This window comes from Bison bison, unplaced genomic scaffold, assembly GCF_000754665.1.
Source record: "Bison bison bison isolate TAMUID 2011002044 unplaced genomic scaffold, Bison_UMD1.0 scf7180017864064, whole genome shotgun sequence".
NCBI lineage: Eukaryota > Metazoa > Chordata > Mammalia > Artiodactyla > Bovidae > Bison > Bison bison.
In genome coordinates, this window is record NW_011494636.1 from 4,049,980 (window position 1) to 4,068,034 (window position 18,055).

The 18,055-nt window shown below is 32.1% G+C and overlaps 1 protein-coding gene across 1 annotated transcript in view; it reads right to left on the bottom strand.

The window, feature by feature from the left end:
* Positions 1-18,055, bottom strand: part of KIFAP3 (kinesin-associated protein 3) — a 141,028-nt gene that overhangs the window by 11,856 nt on the left and 111,117 nt on the right. Inside the window, exon 19 of the mRNA XM_010836710.1 lies at positions 16,894-16,993. Coding sequence (XP_010835012.1) covers positions 16,894-16,993 — 100 coding nt within the window. The remainder of the gene's footprint in view (positions 1-16,893; positions 16,994-18,055) is intronic.

Below are 18,055 nucleotides of genomic sequence, written 5' to 3' on the forward strand. Positions count from 1 at the left end.
ACCCACTCCGGTATTCTTGCCTGGAGAATCCCAGGGATGGGGGAGCCTGGTGGGCTGCCGTCTATGGGGTTGCACAGAGTCGAACATGACTGAAGTGACTTAGCAGTAGCACAGCACTTAACATCTCAGAACATTACATAATACACCAATATTGCATTTAGCACTAGAAGAACAGGTACCAAAGTAAATCTCTACTCAAATTTTATAAACTCTCTTGGTTCCCGAGAATGCATTTATTATATTATAGGTCTGTACAAAAGAAGGTAAATTCATTTTCTACTTAGGTCTAAGGCTAATTTTCAGTTGTCAAGATACAACCTGATTGAAGCCATCCTGGTCAACCAGGTTGCAGTCTTGTGATGCTGAAACAAGGTATTTCTAATATTTTCTTCATAGGATGGGGCTAAGCACCTTTTGCAAGCACTGACAAGCAAATTCAGTGCAGACTGGAATGCAGAAGTATACAATTCTAAAGATTACTTTTCTGACTGTGTCCCCTTACTATATTTTAAATTGAAGTTATTATTTTCAAAGTGACATAAGGAAACACACTTTTTTTCTTTAATCACTGATGTAAATGGCATTTTTCTCCCTTGTGATTATGTTTACAAATTCAGCAAAACAAACTTAAGTATGAGCTTATCAACAACTCCTGCATTTTATTAAAGTTAGTGGGGTGCAATGACCTCAAAACCAGAATATCTGGATATGATTTATGTCTCTACTGATATAACTTGTTTCAGTCTTTATCTGTAACTTTCTTTGTCACAATTTTTCTTTTTTTGTGTGTGTGGTAAAATAATAATGGCTATCCCTTTTAACATCTCTCTGCCTTGAGATTATTGTATTTCCAAGTCTCTTACAAGAACAGTACAAAGACTCTTACAGCATGTATTTGGTGTTGTTATTGTTATGACATATGAAAATGATAGAGCCTTCCCTAAAAATACTTAAGAAATTCTGGCTCCTGCCATATAATCCAGACTGTTAAGAGATATTTTATCATACTTGGCATGCTTCTTACACATGCTTTCTGTTTGCCTTTACAGAGCTCTTACATAATTCATAAAGATTTATGCCAACACATAGGCAACTAATTGTTGTTGCACTAAAATAATGCCATGGCCAATCATATCTTTCTTTACCATAGTGAGACTGGACTGCTTATATAAATAAAATTATTCAATCAAAATCCTTCAGATGCTATGTCAAGATTGATGCAAATGATACAGCACCTTTAGGGATGAATAATATGGGGAAAGTCTCTTTACACGCTTTTTCATCTTATTTTATATTCTGGGAGTTTATTTTGAAAGTAGTAAATCAAGGATAAAGTTTTTCGTTATTCCACACAAATCATCACTTCCCACATCGCATAAATTCCTGTACTTAGGTTTACTGCTATAGTGTTGGCTTTTCTTTGAAAAGGGCATAAGGTTATAAAAGTGTTTAGGGTGGGTATTTTCATTCTGTGATGTTCGCTGTCTTGGGATTGTGCCAACCTGACAATATGGGATACATAAGCAAAGCTGGGCAACTATGAGGAGAATTCTTCAGAGAGATGGGAATGTACCATAAATTTTTGAGATCACAGGCAGTACAGGGTTTTAAGTAGTATTTCCAACGGGCACATAGGTATATCTCTATTAGTTATTTCAAGTATAAAGGACAAGGAAAGATTAAAAATTGATTTAAAATGATGATGGTGCCCACCTGCTGATGAAAAATACTACTTCCTTCCCCCAGATTTTAGAAGAAAAAGGCAAGATGCAACTGTAGGATACTGACATAGTTTCTGTTTTCCCTTAGATTATACAGAGAATGAGTTGAGCTATATTCACCCAATATTTATAAAGTCCTTAAAATCCAGAAATCCTAAAAAAATAAAACATTTTGAGACTTTTAAGAATTCCTGCTTTTTACTACCTCAAGAGATTTCAGCATGGAGTTTAAGCACCCATGTGAATACAGCTTTATGGGGTTTCTTGTATCAGTTTAAGTTACAGTTGTAATTTAAAAATTTACTTGCCTAACTATGATCATAGAAGCCTCCTCCCATCCTTTCACATTTGAGGGGCTCTAAATTAGCCACTTGAAATTGTCCACACAAATCTGGATTCCTTTTTAAGATTGCTTTGCCTTTTAAGTTCTGACAGGCCAATATAAAGGTGCTTTGTTTTTGGCTGGAAAAACCTGAAATGGAAAGATTTCTGAAAGAGTGGGATGTATCAACTTTAGATAAAGCTAAACAAAAAAGACTGGCTTAAAAATATATTAAAGTATGTTATATTATTTGATACAGAATGCAGACTTATGTCCACAAAAGAGATGATATTCAGAAAATCATTAACTATGCTCCTCTCTATATATCTATTCAAAAGACTATTTAAAGCCTTTAATTTTGACTATAAGCACAAGAAAGCATTTGTTGGTTATGCCTCTCTAGTCTGAAATACGTAGCTTTTATGTAAAAACCAACATAGACATACATAGATTTTTACGTTCACCAATAATTAATGATAAAAGTATAAAGTTTAGAAAAATACTAATCATTCTTTTCAAACACAAAAACAAAGCATCATTTAAAAATAGATTCTACAGCAGAGTGTCACATTTGTCTCTCTGAAGTAGATCTGAGTTATATTTAGTTGGCAGAGCCGCTGAATACTTAACGAGATTACCAAGTGATTTGGGCTACCACTGAAAAACTTCATATTGGCCTAAAATTCCTACAAGTAAATGAAGGGGGTGACGTAGGATGAGATGGCTGGATGGCATCACTACTCAATGGACATGAGTTTGAGCAAACTCTGAGAGCTAGTGAAGGACAGGAAACCTGGTGTGCTGTCGTCCATGGGTTCGCAGAGTTGGACATGACTTAGAGACTGAACAACAACAAAATCTACAGGATTATAGTTCATAGTTAATCCCCTTAATTCCAGAGTTCCCTTCCATAACCCTCAATGGAGGCTTACTGCCTTTTTTTAAAATGAGAAAATCTAATGCATTTTAACAAATCTAAAACTCTTTCAATTAAAAATTTTCAGAATTCATCAACAGCTATGATATCAGCATTAAAAAAAGATCAATGACTAAACTGTTTTCTCTCTTGTTTCCTTGGAAATATCTACCTAACCATACCTACCTCCTTCCTTCCCTATCTACCTTACTATGTAAAATGAAAGCTTTCTACTGAGTAAATCTTTGCTCATGAGATAGGAGACATCAGAAAGCAAAATTTACATCAAGCTCTTTGACACAATATCTCTTCAAATCTCACTATTCAAATTATGTTTTGTAGGACACTGACATGTTTCTAAAGAGGCGTTCTATTACATAGGTACAAAAAGCTGTTGTCTGAATCAGTCCCTCCAAAGTGCTTACTGTTATAATGAAGTAACTGAATTCTAGTGAATCATCAGACCATTAAAGAGCAGTATTATTAAACAGCCTATATAAAACTCAGGAGGTTGTATTTTAATAATAATGTAATTCTTTGCCAAATATTGCACTGCTTAGGTTAAAATGCAAAAATATTAATCTGTTTACTTATTTATCTAAGAAAATTCATCACAATATCTTTAAAAATTATTTTTATTTTTTCTGGTTTTGAAATATTATTGACATATAATATTGCCATTAGATTATCTTTTTTCTTCTGGAAGAAAATGTTAAAGGTATAATCTTTTGTTAACAGAAATAAGTTAACAAATAGCATGCTCTTAAAAAACTGTCTATGATATTATGGTATTCTTCTCTAATGATTAATTGGTGTTGTCTAAAGATTAAGGACAAGTAAAAAATGTTTAAGACATTTATGTCACGGGGACACACACACACATTTAACCAAGGTGTGAGAACAATATAAACGTTGGCAGGAACATGTAGAAGACCACTGGTATATAAAAACTGACACTGTACTTAGTATTAATTATTTAATTATTTCAAAGCCTGATAATACTATTACTTTTAAAAATCTTTTTAAAGAGTGAAATAAAGAATAATAAATAGGATACTTTAAGTCATTTCAAAAAACTATATTTTAACCCTGAACTATGGATATCCTTTCTCAATGGGAAAAAGATTATTTCTTATTGATTTCTATCCTTTGAGCCCATCCAAGTGTTTCTAAATTAAAAAGGTTACTGAATAAAATAAATTTTAAATGTTAAAAATAAAACATTAAATGTACATTCTTACTTCTATTGTATTTTTATTCAATACTCTATAAAGTTATTTTCATTCATCATCACAGAAACTTTAAGTAAAAATTAAAAGTTTCTTTTGGAAATAAAATAATCTCCAATAGTATATAATCTGTACTTCTGATAAACTGATTATCAACAGGTCAACTAGATAAGACCCAATAATAAGAAAGTAACAAGATCAAAAAACCTTTTATTCATTTTAAGTATGTGGTAAAATTTGTTTCTACAAAACATAGGCTATTTGACAATGAAAACTAATATAAAATTTGTAATATTGGGACATTACAAGCTTCTTTTGACAATAATTTTTTAAACCTAGAGAAAGCTTACATTCAGTATAGATGGTACTTTTCAGTATAGGTATATTCAACTGGATATGTGGTAGTGTAACACATGTGCATTAAGATTTTCTTAAGCATAACAGTCAAGGCAATCACCTTTATGTATACAAATTACTACAATTAAAAAGGAAGTTTTTTATGTTATGTAGGTTACTAAATTTTCCTATTTAGCTTAGGCTCCTACCAACAACTTTATATTACAAGCACATAATACTATATATACATCTTGATTATATATTTAATAAATATTACACATTGTGCATTTGAAATGATTTTATTTACATTTTAAAAAGATCACAATGGTTACTCTGGGGAAAAAATGGATTGCAAGAGAAGGTAAATATGGAAGCAGGGAAGTCAGGAGGCTATTTTGAATGGTTCAGGTGACAGATGATGGTGGCGTGGACTAGGGTACTAACGGTGAATATGGAAAGAAAAGGCCAAGTTTGAGACAGTCTAGTAATGAAAACAACAGGACTTGTAGATGATTTGCACTGGAGATAGTGGTAATAGTGAAGAAAAGGGAGGAACCAGGGGAAACCCTAAAGTTTATGGGTTGAACTTTGGTTGACGGTGACATTTGCTGAAGTGGAAGATTAGAGCAGGCACCTATTTGCATGTGGGAAACCAAAAGTTAAGTCTCATGATTTTACTAAACATTCAACTGGGTATATTAAATAGAAGAGAGGTATCAGATAAAAATACAAGCCTTTAGATAGTATTAACATTTAATGACATGGGATCTGGATGAAACCCTCTATCTAGGTAGTGGGTGCAGTTACAGAAGAGGGCTCCCCTAAATGATAGGGATAGAGAACAGGGTCGAAGTTCTACAGTAACCAGCATTTAGTGGTGAAAAGGAAGTGGCTTATCGAGCAGAGAACACTGGGAAGGAATGGGGAAGATCCTAGGAGGAAAGTTAAATGGGGTGCTTTGAAAGCTGAAAAAGGGCCAGTTTCAAAAAAGCAGGGCCTGGACATGTGTGTCAAACACTGCTGAGAGTTAAAGACGAGAACAGTCCATGGATTTGGCAATTTGAAGCTTATGAATGTTCTGGACAAAACTGGAGAAACAGAAGAGTGAATGGGAGTCTTTTGAGATGTACTGTATGAAGAGAAATGAGAAATGGGTAGAGATTGGAATGTGATGTTGGGGCAAGGAGTTTAACTTTGGAGATTCCACACTGAGTTTATATGCAGACAGGAATGATTTAGTAGAAGGGAGAAGAATGATGACATGAAAGAAGACTTCAGGAAGGCAAGAAGGGATGGGGTTCCAAGTGAAATGAATCAACTGGACTTTGAAGAAAAAGGCACTTTCTTCACTGTAATAGAGGGAAGAGAGTGAGGTGGAGTAAAAGTAAGAATAGACACCTGGAGGTAAGGAGATAACCTTGGGCAAGCTGCTTAACTCAATAAGCTTTGGTTTTCCTAATGTCTCCTTCTCTGAGTTGTTGCGAAGATCAAATTAGACAAGGGATATAATAATAGCAATTAGCATACTGTCTGGCACTCAGTAAATATATTTCAATAAATGCCACATTATCATTAATCAGCATATCTCAAATTATAGACAGATTTGAAACAACTTTAGAGAATAACATTTTAAATAATACAATTAGAATAAAAACTAAGTCTGTATGGCATTGAAGCCTGCATGTTTCTGTTCCATTCTAGCAATTTCATTTAAAATTGAACTGGATGGTTTACGTTATAGAAATGAACTTTTTGGAGCAGTTTCACTTGTTTAAGATTTTTCTTTCATTTTTTAAAGACCAACAAAAACTTTAAAAAATTGTTTTGTGCAGGAATTTTCTGTGAACTTTCATGTCCAGAATTTTGAATGGGTTATGGACTGTCTGATGCAGATTTAAAAGTAGTGGAAAAACAAAGAAGAAAACTACTTAACAGCCCCCAATACCCTCAAATACAGAGTCTAAAAATTCTGCTTTAGTTTACATCATTTTTTTCCCACATGCAAACTTTCATGTTATAGTCTAATTACACGTAGATAGGCTTATTTGGAAACACTAATTCTAAAAGCACAAGCTACAGTTTTAAAGTTCAACATTTCTACATTATATCAAATATCTTCTGAAAAGGCAAGGGTAGTGCTATACATCCTTTTCTCTTAAAATTTTCAAGCCGTTCTTTTTTCTTACCCTTCTCCTCTTATTGGGGCACTTTACCCAAAGTGTGTCCTCTGTTTTATCAGAAGATCTGACTCTACTTCCCCAATTTAGAATCTTATTCTGTGCTTCAACATATTTTTCAATTGTTGTTTTTATGACAGTTATATAAATCAATGAACTGGTATTACACACTGCTGATGAAAATAGAAATAATTTATTTTGTGAAAACAAGCGGCCATAACAGAAACTGACTTCATTGGTGAGAAACCATAAGCAGATTTCTTTTATATATTTTAGAACATTTCATATTTATGTATAATGTGATCTATGTAAACATATAATATTAATAAAATATATTTATCAATGCCCATCATCTAAATTGGCATTCTAAAAGTGAATTTCTTGACAGAGATAAGTTCCAGCTACCAACCAGTAAATAAGTCAGTAATAAAGATAATAAGTTGAAGTACAAAATAAATTTAGCAACATATATTAACTGAATCAAATGATTAATGCTTCAACTGGGGGGGTTTCCTTGTAGCAAAAAATAAATGTGACTTTATTGTACTTCACTATGAAGATGTATATGTTTAACAATGGATAAGATTCAGTTTGCTTAAATGTGATTTTGAATTTCCACTGATTTATTCAACAGATATTTATAGCATTTCCACTATTTGTAAGGACCCATATAGTAAGATGGTTCGGTGGATACCTAAAATGATGTAAGAATAGCTCTTACAATGTAGAGGTCAAGTTTTTTGAAATCCTTTAAATACTATGAAATCTTCTCTTAAGTCAAAAGTGAAAAATAATGTTCTGACTTATTAAATAAACTCATTAAGTGCCAATTTATGTTGAAACTGAATATATAACATAATCCAAGAAATAAAAAAACTAGCTTCTTTATTTGAGGAGAAGGAGAGGTTTGAGCTTTCAAGAGCATTAAACTAGACCTAATTTGAACATTGATGGTAGTACATGTGCATGTGCAGTCACTCCCTCACCCTGCCCCTCCTCATATGCACACCCTTCTCCTCTCAGCTTATTAACATTCTAAATCTTTCTCCCAGGTTTGGCCTTGCAACCACTTACTTGATAAAATAGGTCACTCAGAAAGGAAGAACAACCAATAAAAGGAATTACAAAGACAACAAGATTAAACTGATTGCCCTGTTTTCATACACTGTAGCTGAAATCTGCAAATATGCAGTTGGCTGTGTTTTGGCATTTAACAGCATGCGATCAGCAAGGAGGAGGAAATTTTATTCTCATTAACGGTTGCAGATTTACTGCAGTGAAAAAGGGCTATGTAACTCGAGATGTGACAGTACAGAAAGATCAAAGCCTTGGACTGGAAACCAAATAAACCCTCTGGCTACTTCCTGCAAGGAAAATTCACTTTGGCAATGTAAAACAGAGCCCAGTTAAAAACTACTCTCAGTTTTATGAGCTGTCATAGCAGCTCAAGTGGTTTGGACTGGTTGAGTTTAGAACATTTTATTTCCTTGTTTTTGTCTTAGATACTTCTGTAAGCAGTTTTATAGACTTTAAAACACACACACACACAATAACAAATAAACAAAAAAAGAAACTCTTTTCTTTTGGTTGAAACTGAGAACGTAACCACTAAACTTATTAAAATAGGCAAGTCTTCATTTGCACATTCCTTTCTCATTTACTACAGTTTAATATTTTGCCATTAGATTTATTTGGCAATATACATTTACTTTAATAATTCATCTGTAATCTGTACAATCCCTATTCAAAATAAGTGCAAATCAGTTTACAGAACCCATATGGCTCATATCTGAGGGGTGAGCTATTTGTAATAGCACATCTGGAAGGTCTACGGGCAATATGGAGAATATGGGAATTAATTAACTTTACACTAAAAAACCTATAGGCTCTAAGTTTCATCTATTTTAAAAAATTATTTAAGAAAAAAAATTTGGTTCACGTTTCTAATACAGGGGCTTTCAAAACAATTAATCGTAAATACTTTAAATCACATTGTTAAATCAATCAAAACACAGACAGGCTAGACAAACTGACCCCTAAGTTTAGGAGTAAGCTCAGATTCACTGGATTCAGACTTAAGGGAAATAAAAGATGACATGCTCTATTTTCCTTTCTCTTTTATTTTTCTGGAGGGGTGGTAGTGCTTATCAACCAAATTGCTTATAATTTAAAAATTCTCATTAGATTATAAATAAGCAAGTCTTTGTAATGTGTATCCTATTCTCTTAAAAAAATTCATTTTTAAAAAAAAATAAGAGCATTTTATTGGTCAAATTTATCATAAAAGCAGTCATCCATGCTTAAGGGCTTTATCCTTTCTTTTTAAATTTATAACTCATTTCTGTATATCTGTACAGCCAACAAAAATGCTATTAATACATATTAAAATGAATGAACTTTAACACTGGATAATCACACTTAAATGGTGGTGATATAATTAAGTTCCTAGTCATGACTGGATGAACTCCCATGTCATTTCTTCTGGTACAAAACTACACGGTAATTGATGTGTTAACATTTTTATAGGATCTAGTCATATTCAGATTACTTATTAAATTTATAGACTCAATTATACTGAAATTCTTCTCCTAAATGAAAGTCCCAATAAAGAGACAGCAAATTTGGTTTTCTTTGGGAGGATCTTTGGATTTTACACACAGCTAACATGCCTGCCTCCAAAACCCAAGCTCAGATCACCAGACTGAAAATTAACAAGAATTTGATGAGAGCAGTTCTGCAGCCAACTTCTCTTGCTTCTAAATTTCCAAAGGAAAGCAAATCACTTAAAATATTTTTTTCAAGTCAGTATAAATTTTCTAGGATAAAATATCTTCCCAGGTTTCCAGTATTTTAAGTCTTGATTTTTGGCTTGAATTTCTATATTTCAGTAAAGTTTACAATTTGCTAATGCTGATGTGTGATAATCTAATAAAATCTGGCCTTAAAAGTTATAGGCCCAATTTACTAATAAAACGTAATTCAATTTTCCTTGGGAAATGCAAATCATTAGTATCCAAGCAGTAGAACTGAATTGAATTCCTTTGCCTTTTTTAAGGTTAAAAAGTTTTCTCTATTAAAAAGGCTTAACAAATAAGTCAACTAAGACTAATATATAAGGATTCACTTATAGGCATAATACAATAGCATCATGTATATAAACATTTACATTGGTTAATTAGCTAAATAAAAGATTTGCTGGAGACATTAATCCTTGTAGACTGAGATTATCCCACTCATTTCATCCTCATTTTTTGTTCAACTGGATTAATCTGTAGAGAACTTAATGAACTACTTAACACAGTTTAATGGTAGTGAACTAGTTACTTGATGTGTTAATAAATTTTAGCAATTTGTCTCCAAGAAATCTAAACACCAATTTTCAGTAAACCATATACAGTGTATTAATGCAAAATAAGTAAACAATATACTGTATTGTACAACAAAATCTACATATCTTACTCTGAATTTTAATAACATTTACTCTAAACTTTCTAAAGCATAGTTCACTGTTACACTAACATATCTGCTTGCCATTTGGAGGCAGTAATGGTGTAATACTAAGAATCTCTGAGCCTTAATTTCTACATTTGTTAAAACAGGGTCAATACTACTTTGCCCTATATACCTTACACACTGTTGATGATCAAACATGATGAAATAAATGTTAGCTTTTTTGTTGTTGTTTAGTTTAGTTGCTAAGTCGTATCCAACTCTTTTTGCAACCTCATGGACCGTAGCCCACCAGGCTTCTCTGTCCATGGGATTTCTTAGACAAGAATACTGGAGTTGCCATTTCTGTCTCCAGGGGAGCCTCCTGACCCAGGGATTGAGGTGGATTCCTACCACTGAGCCTCCAGGGAAGCCCAAATGTTAGCTACATGCAAGTTATTAGTATTTGTATAATAAGATTTAGACAAAAAAAGTGCCTTAAATTTTATTCTTTGAAACTCTTAGAAGGCTCCTAAGACATTCCATCTTCTGAGATTAAAAAAAATAAATAACTGGCATAATTGTTGAGAGTATTTAGAGAGAATAAAATGTAATGCGATTTAATGTAAGGACTGTGTTAGAGCAAGAGTCTCATGCTTAAGAAAACATTTGTTTGCACTGGTTTGCTTCTCTCATCAGAACTGTCACATAGCTATTGCCACTCTTGGTCTCCTGTTTTCACTATCCACTAATTAAACCATTTCATTACCTTAGACGGAATTTTACTTATCACAGAGTATTATTTCCTATAAATAGTTTTATTCAAGAAATTTTACCATGCATTTCTGATTGGTTAATAAAAATGGGAAGAACTTAAAATTATTTCTACTGGTTATACTTAGCTATAGCAATTATTACTGAACCTGAAATAACATGTTTATATATGCTAATACAATGTCATTTGGACAACTGAATATAATTATAATAAAAATTTGCACAAGTTTGGATATGTTTAGATCAAATCATACACCCTGAAAAGGAGTAACTTTTAAAAGTAAACAGGATATTGTCTTATTACCCAAGACCATGGTTTAGATTCTGTTGTATATGTTTTAATCATGATTTAACAAAATTCCATTTAAGCTGAAAAGCAATTCTTGCAAATATCCCAACTTCAATACAGCTAAGATCAAGTATTAGAAAACTTCACAATAATAACATTTATTCCACAATTAGGTAAGTGGATCTCACTACACTCAATGAATCTATTTTCTGTGACACACAATTATTTACTCAGTCTTTATCTCTGATTATTTCCTGAGGATAAATTCTTAGAAAAGAAATTACAGAGTTAGGGAATTTTAGGCTTCTGTTTTCTGTTACCAAATATAGTTCACTGAGGTTTTGTCCATTTAAATGCCCACAAGAGGTGTATCACAGAACCTCTTTGCTCCCATGTGTGGATATTAGCATTAAAAATTATTTTGCAACTGATAGGTGAAAATGGAGACTGGCTGCTTTATTTGTATTCACCATGACTGGAAAAATTACTAAAGTTAGAAGTTTTTTTAAAGACTTCATGAAGCATGTTCTCCTCTGAGAAACAGTTATAGGGAAAGAAATTAGGAACAAAAAAGTTACATAGTTAATAAAGCAGTGATTTTAATGATTATCTTTAAAAGTTCTAATAAGTATTTCATAATAATTTATTTAGTTCTTAAAATGCTGCGGAGCAAATGGCTGGTCTCAATATCTATCAAAGAAAATATTTCTATGAGGTTCTTTTCATTTCTTTTGATCCTTCAATATAATTTCTATACTACTGCCACAGTAATGAAGGTCACTAAAACTTATACTAGGGGAACAAATGGAAGAGTTTGGTTTATCAATTAAAACTTTGTAGAGGACTTATCAAATAAGGGATTTTATAAGCATATTTAATTTTATCTCAATATATGATAATTTCTCAATTGCCAAATTAAGGGCTGTAATATAGATAATAATTTGATTTATCTTTTGTATAACTGCTTTAACATAATATCCTATTATGTAATTCAAGGAATAATACAAAGGGCTGCTGCTGCTAAGTCGCTTCAGTCGTGTCCGACTTCATGCGACCCTATAGACGGCAGCCCACCAGGCTCCCCCGTCCCTGGGATTCTCCAGGCAAGAACATTGGAGTGGGTTGCCATTTCCTTCTCCAATGCATGAAAGTGAAAAGTGAAAGTGAAGTCGCTCAGTCGTGTCTGACTCTTCACAACCCCATGGACTGCAGCCTACCCGGCTCCTCCGTCCATGGGATTTTCCAGGCAAGAGTACTGGAGTGGGGTACCATCACCTTCTCCGAATACAAAGGGCAGTAAATATTAATACTACACAATGCCTTTTAGACAGGGAATACTGAATTTTAAGGTTGCTTTTCTCAAGTGAAATAACTGAGTTAAATAGTTGAGTATAATGAAGGTGACCTTATAGCTAAAGAATAAGTCAAAATTTTACATAGAGTTTCATAGGAAGGAAAAATTATACATTTACAAATTTTGATAAAAGATTACTACTTACATAGAAAGAAAATAATGTGTTAGTCCTATTTAGTACTTTTAAAAATTGTACAACATTTAAAATTGTGCAAATGACTAACATTTCAACAATGATTTAATGTTTTAAAGAAAATAAATGAGAAAACAGAATAAAATATATATATGTGAAACATATATATAATGAACAGAAAAGTTAATGGCCAAGTATTTTCAGAAAGAGGAAAAAAGAAGCAGGCACACACAGAGAAAATGAAAGTGTGAGAATCAGATGGCTCAGATAATTCACACATCTAGTTCATCTCTGACTTTAGTGAAACCATCAGTTAAGTGACATCATTGTGCCAACCACAAAGAAGAACTCCAGGCCCTCTGAAAAATATTTTTCAAAGCCCCAAGGAAATCCAAGCAGTCCCTGAAATTTTTTTCCAGTTTATGAAAATTGGATTCCTATAAAAGAAAAATGGACCATTTTTACTGCAACAAAAACTGATTTGTAAAAGCTGGAAACAGTTTAAAAATTCTCAACATGAGGTTCTTGTTAGTCTTGAAAAGTAAGAGTTATAATAAAAAAAAAAGGTTCAAAAATATGGTACAGATACATTGTATATAAGGGGGAAAAAAGCCAGTCTTACTCCTATTATTTTTAATTAGCTTCAATAGCAAGTTCCAATTTACTTTCTAATACCAGTTCAGGTTTTGGGAGCACAAGATTTACATCTGACCTTCTGAGAATGGCAACCCAATAGCTAATGCCTTGGAGCCCTAATATATTTTGCATTACCCCCTAAATGTTGGGAAATTCTGGTGGCAAGAGGTTCAAACTGATAGTGACACATGTCTAAAACTCGGGATTCGCTAACTGCCAGTATGTATTTTATCAAACACCACGTCCCTCTTGTAGAATAGGATGGATGAGCTTAACAATTTTCACTGGTTTCCAATTAAACTGCCTTGCTATATTACACAAATGTAGACATTCATATTAAGAAGGGCACCCTGACTTGGATTTTAAGAAACATACAATTTGAACTGTTTAAATCAGTCTCTAAATTTGACTCAGTTTCCCCATTTTAACAGATTTATCACATTATGAAATGTGGTCATTTTAGAAAGAAATAATTTTTTTCTGAACAATTAAAAAAAAACTCTTATACAAATTAGAAATTTATTCTTTACCTTGCAGAAATTTGGGATCATATACTTCACCCGAACCCACTAAAACTGACATGTTAAAAACCCACAAAGACTGAAAAGTCACAAGTACTGGCTGAACAGCATGCCACTTGGCACTGTCATACTCTTTCATGTTCTCAAATCATTAAAAACATTTGTAATTATAAACATTCACATTTTATATATTATTTTAAAAATTATTACTATTCCAATTAACTTGACATTGCTTGTTAATCAAAGACATATGATGAACAGGGAATGAATTTTTAAGTCATGTGGACAATTTTCCTCATTTAAAGGAAAAAGAACCTCTCAAAATAGATAACATCTCCTGTTCTTAAAATCAGCTTTTTCAGTACTTAAAATTTAATCAAGATATTTTTCTTTCATAATTAACCCAAATTCTTCATGTTGTTCATTAAGTCTGTTTATTCTCATTTTAACAGTAGAGATGAAGAATAAGAGTTCAACATCTGTTTACATTTTTTTTTAAAATCCCACTTTGCTTAAAATCAATTAAAATGAAATATTTCAAAAATATTATTTTAAGTCAATCATACTTGATCTAATAGGTTTTATATTTACCTATTAGATCTCAGAAACCTAAAGGTAGCTATTAGTTTAAAATTTCACATCTGGGACATTATGCATCTAAATTATCATGCCAAAATATGTGAATAATTGTGGAGTAATTTAAAATAAAATATTTGTAGAATTAAAAAACTAAGTCAGACTGAATCCATAGTTACTACAAAGAACAATATAGGAATTCCATTAGAAGACAATCCTAACCAACCAAAAATAATTGCATAACACAGTAAATGAGTCTACAGAAGATCAATAAAAAAATGTAGCAAAGAATAACTATGAGTTTTTGGCTATATTATAAGCTTTCTTTGTATCTCTGTTGATAAAATTTAGAGTCTCCTTTTATTTGATCTGTTACCTACAAAAAAACTAAGGAAATTCACTGTAAATTATTTCTTCTGGAAATTCAAAGAGAAAATGATATAGTTACTATATTTATGGCCTGAAAAATTAAAAAAGACAAGAGATGAAAGACTTAACTTTCTCAGGGGAAGTTCTTTTTAAAGGGAAATCTCAATTGGAAATGATTAAAATAAATAAGTATACCATTTTTTTTTAATTTGAAAAAATATATAGTCCACATGAAGTTTTATTAACTAATCCTTTAAGCCAATGTTACTGTCATGTGTCTTTTATGATGTGAAAGAAGCTACTTATGTTTTTTTAATGTTGAAAAAGAACTAAAGGTGCAAAAGTAAGAGAATTTTCCCAAAGTCTTTTTATAAAAAGAAACTTGTTAACAGAACTGAGGAATGAAATTCTGAAATCTTTGGACACAGTACAAAACTTAGTCAGTGAGTATAGCCATCTCTCAAAACATACAATCAGGTTCTTAAAAATCACATAACTATACAAAACATTAGGTCTTTCTCAAATAAGTAATGCATGGTTAGTTTGCTTTTTTTAAGCTGGAAGTATATGCAGGAGACACAAAAGCAATGTTTTGTCCATAGTGAAACATAAATGGCAGAAAAATTAATCTTAAATGCTATCAGCAAAAATCTTCAATATAAACAGAGACTATATAGCAAAATAATTTCTTCCTTTTCGAATTATGTTTCAGAAAACATTTGTACAGTGAACTGTCATAAAATGGAACATACTAGTTATAATAATTAAATAGAATCTCTAATTATAACTAATACAGAGACATCAGAAGTAGTCAAAAGCCATATGCTTTCTGGTATTTAATCATGTTTAATTTTTTTTCCCTAAGGCAAGTAGTTTCTTACCATGACAATCCAGTGCACCGATGAAACAATTTCTAAAGTACTATTATTTACTTAAAGTTCACTAATGGCTACTGAACTACCCATAAGGATACTGCATTTCATAAAATACTCCTGTATTTTCCACTATGCTTTTAAATTTTGTCATGACCATCAGTGAATTGTGAAACCAATACAGTGGGTCGCAATCTGCATTTCAAAAATAGAATAGACTAAAACAGAACATATCATTGTGAATTACATGCAGTAAGAGTAACTGCTATTTTAAGAATTTTACTACTGAATTAAAATGGTTAATATAAAGTGATGATTCAAGAGTTATAACACACTGGTCATAACTGTATTTAAAAGAATTATTTTTAATTTAATTTTTTAACTTTAACACCAAAAACATTTTGCATTGGGGTATAGCCAATTAACAATGTTGTGATAGTTTCAGGTGAACATGCAACTGTATTCTTAAACACACACTGTATTCTTATTCTCCAAACAGAAATATTTATGTTAATAAAATATGTAATTTTAGAAGAGAAAATTAAATCAATAATTTAAAGAAAAAAATAGTCTTAAGGGTAAAAAGACTACACCTATTCTTTGGACCATTTTAATGTGAAATTGCAATAATCATCCTAAGTTAAAGTATTATACCTTAGTAATGATATGAAGGGAAAACTATTATTTACAGTTTCTGGCAAGATTTTAAAAATCTATGAGACCAGTAATGAAGCAGAATATCTGTTGGGGGAAACTTTACTATAATTGTACAACAGAGCTGGCATGCCAGGTTTTTTCCTTAAATATTTTATTTCAATGCCATGCAAGGAGGAAAAGTCCTTAATTTAATCAGAGCATCAACTTTTTAAAAACAATGGTGTCTGAATAATTGTTAAAATACATGTATTGTGTTCTTATTTTATAGGATTTGGAAAACATGAAATAACCTGCATCATTAATTTGTCAAAAGCACTGCCTATTTCAACAGACAGCTTATATTTTCCAAACTGAGGAAATATATATATATTTTTTTCTTAGAACTGTGATATCTTCATTTTTTACATGGAAAAATGTGACTTTGTAAGTTAATTTAAAATCAAACAAGCATGTTCTTGAAAATATTCAGGATTTGCTTTACTCTTTAATGGAAAAAGAAAAACGGGAAGTGATGAGAGAATTTTAGCTTTTTAAAATCAAGGGAAACACCATATACTAGATTTTTCTTGGAAGTCTATTTACCTGCCAGCAAATGAATGCTGCCCAACTACATCTCCATTTTGAAGGTGATAATCATTGAAGAAATCTGGACTCATGGCTCCTTCAGAGGCAACTAATCCATCTAGAAAGAAAATAGTAACTAATGAAACATCTTTGTAGGGAATAAAAAGGAAACTATTCTATTAAGTAACACAATAGAAAATAACCTGTATATTTAATCCAGAAGAAAAATGTTAGCATGATGTTCCATTCTCTCTGAGAGTGTGAATGAATAGCATACATACTTAAGTGTTCTGCACATTTATTAAGCATCTACTGTGTTGCAGTGGCTTCCCTGGTGGCTCAGTCAGTGAAGAGTCTGCCTGCAATGCAGGACATCAGGTTCAATCTTGGATAGGGAAGATCCCCTGGAGAAAGAAATGGCAATCCACCCCAGTATTCTTGCCTAGAAATTCCATGGACAGAGGAGCGTGGCAAGCCACAGTCCATGGGGTTGCAAACAGTCAGAAACGATTGAGCGACTAAACCTACTAAACCTACCTATGTTGCAGTACTATTTTATTACACAGATGAATAAGACACGATCTCTACCTTCAAGGAGCTTATAGTTTTGTGGAAAGACAACAAAAGATAGGGGGTGAGAAAGGATAGAGAGGAACAATAAGCCTTTCAGGCTAAGAAAGAGAATGAGTAAGGAAATAGAACAGACAGTAAATAGCATGGTTTTGGTATAGAGCAACCCTCTAATATATTCCACATTCTATATGCAGGCAGCTTCATTTGCGTAGCATGAGTAGGGAATTATATATTTCAAATAAGTTAATTTTTATATAAGCAATGCTTCACATAGACACACACACTTTGGTGTGTGTGTAATATAATTTTGTAATGTAAATACATTTTACATTTACTGTGTTTTTACAAAGTATACTGCATATAATTTAAAAATTTCTTGATAACTCAATCTTCATTATAAACATCAACCATAATATAGTAATGCCCTAGGTTATGAGATATATTGGACTATCTATACTAAATGGTTACACTACCATGCTTTTTAGTACTTATTTCTTTGCTTATAAAGTGCTCCTTTTCCTAAACCTAAGAATTTCTTATTACTTCTTGCTGATTTTAGATACTGCTTTCCCATTTGCTCCAATCTAAGAATTCAGATAACCTATTT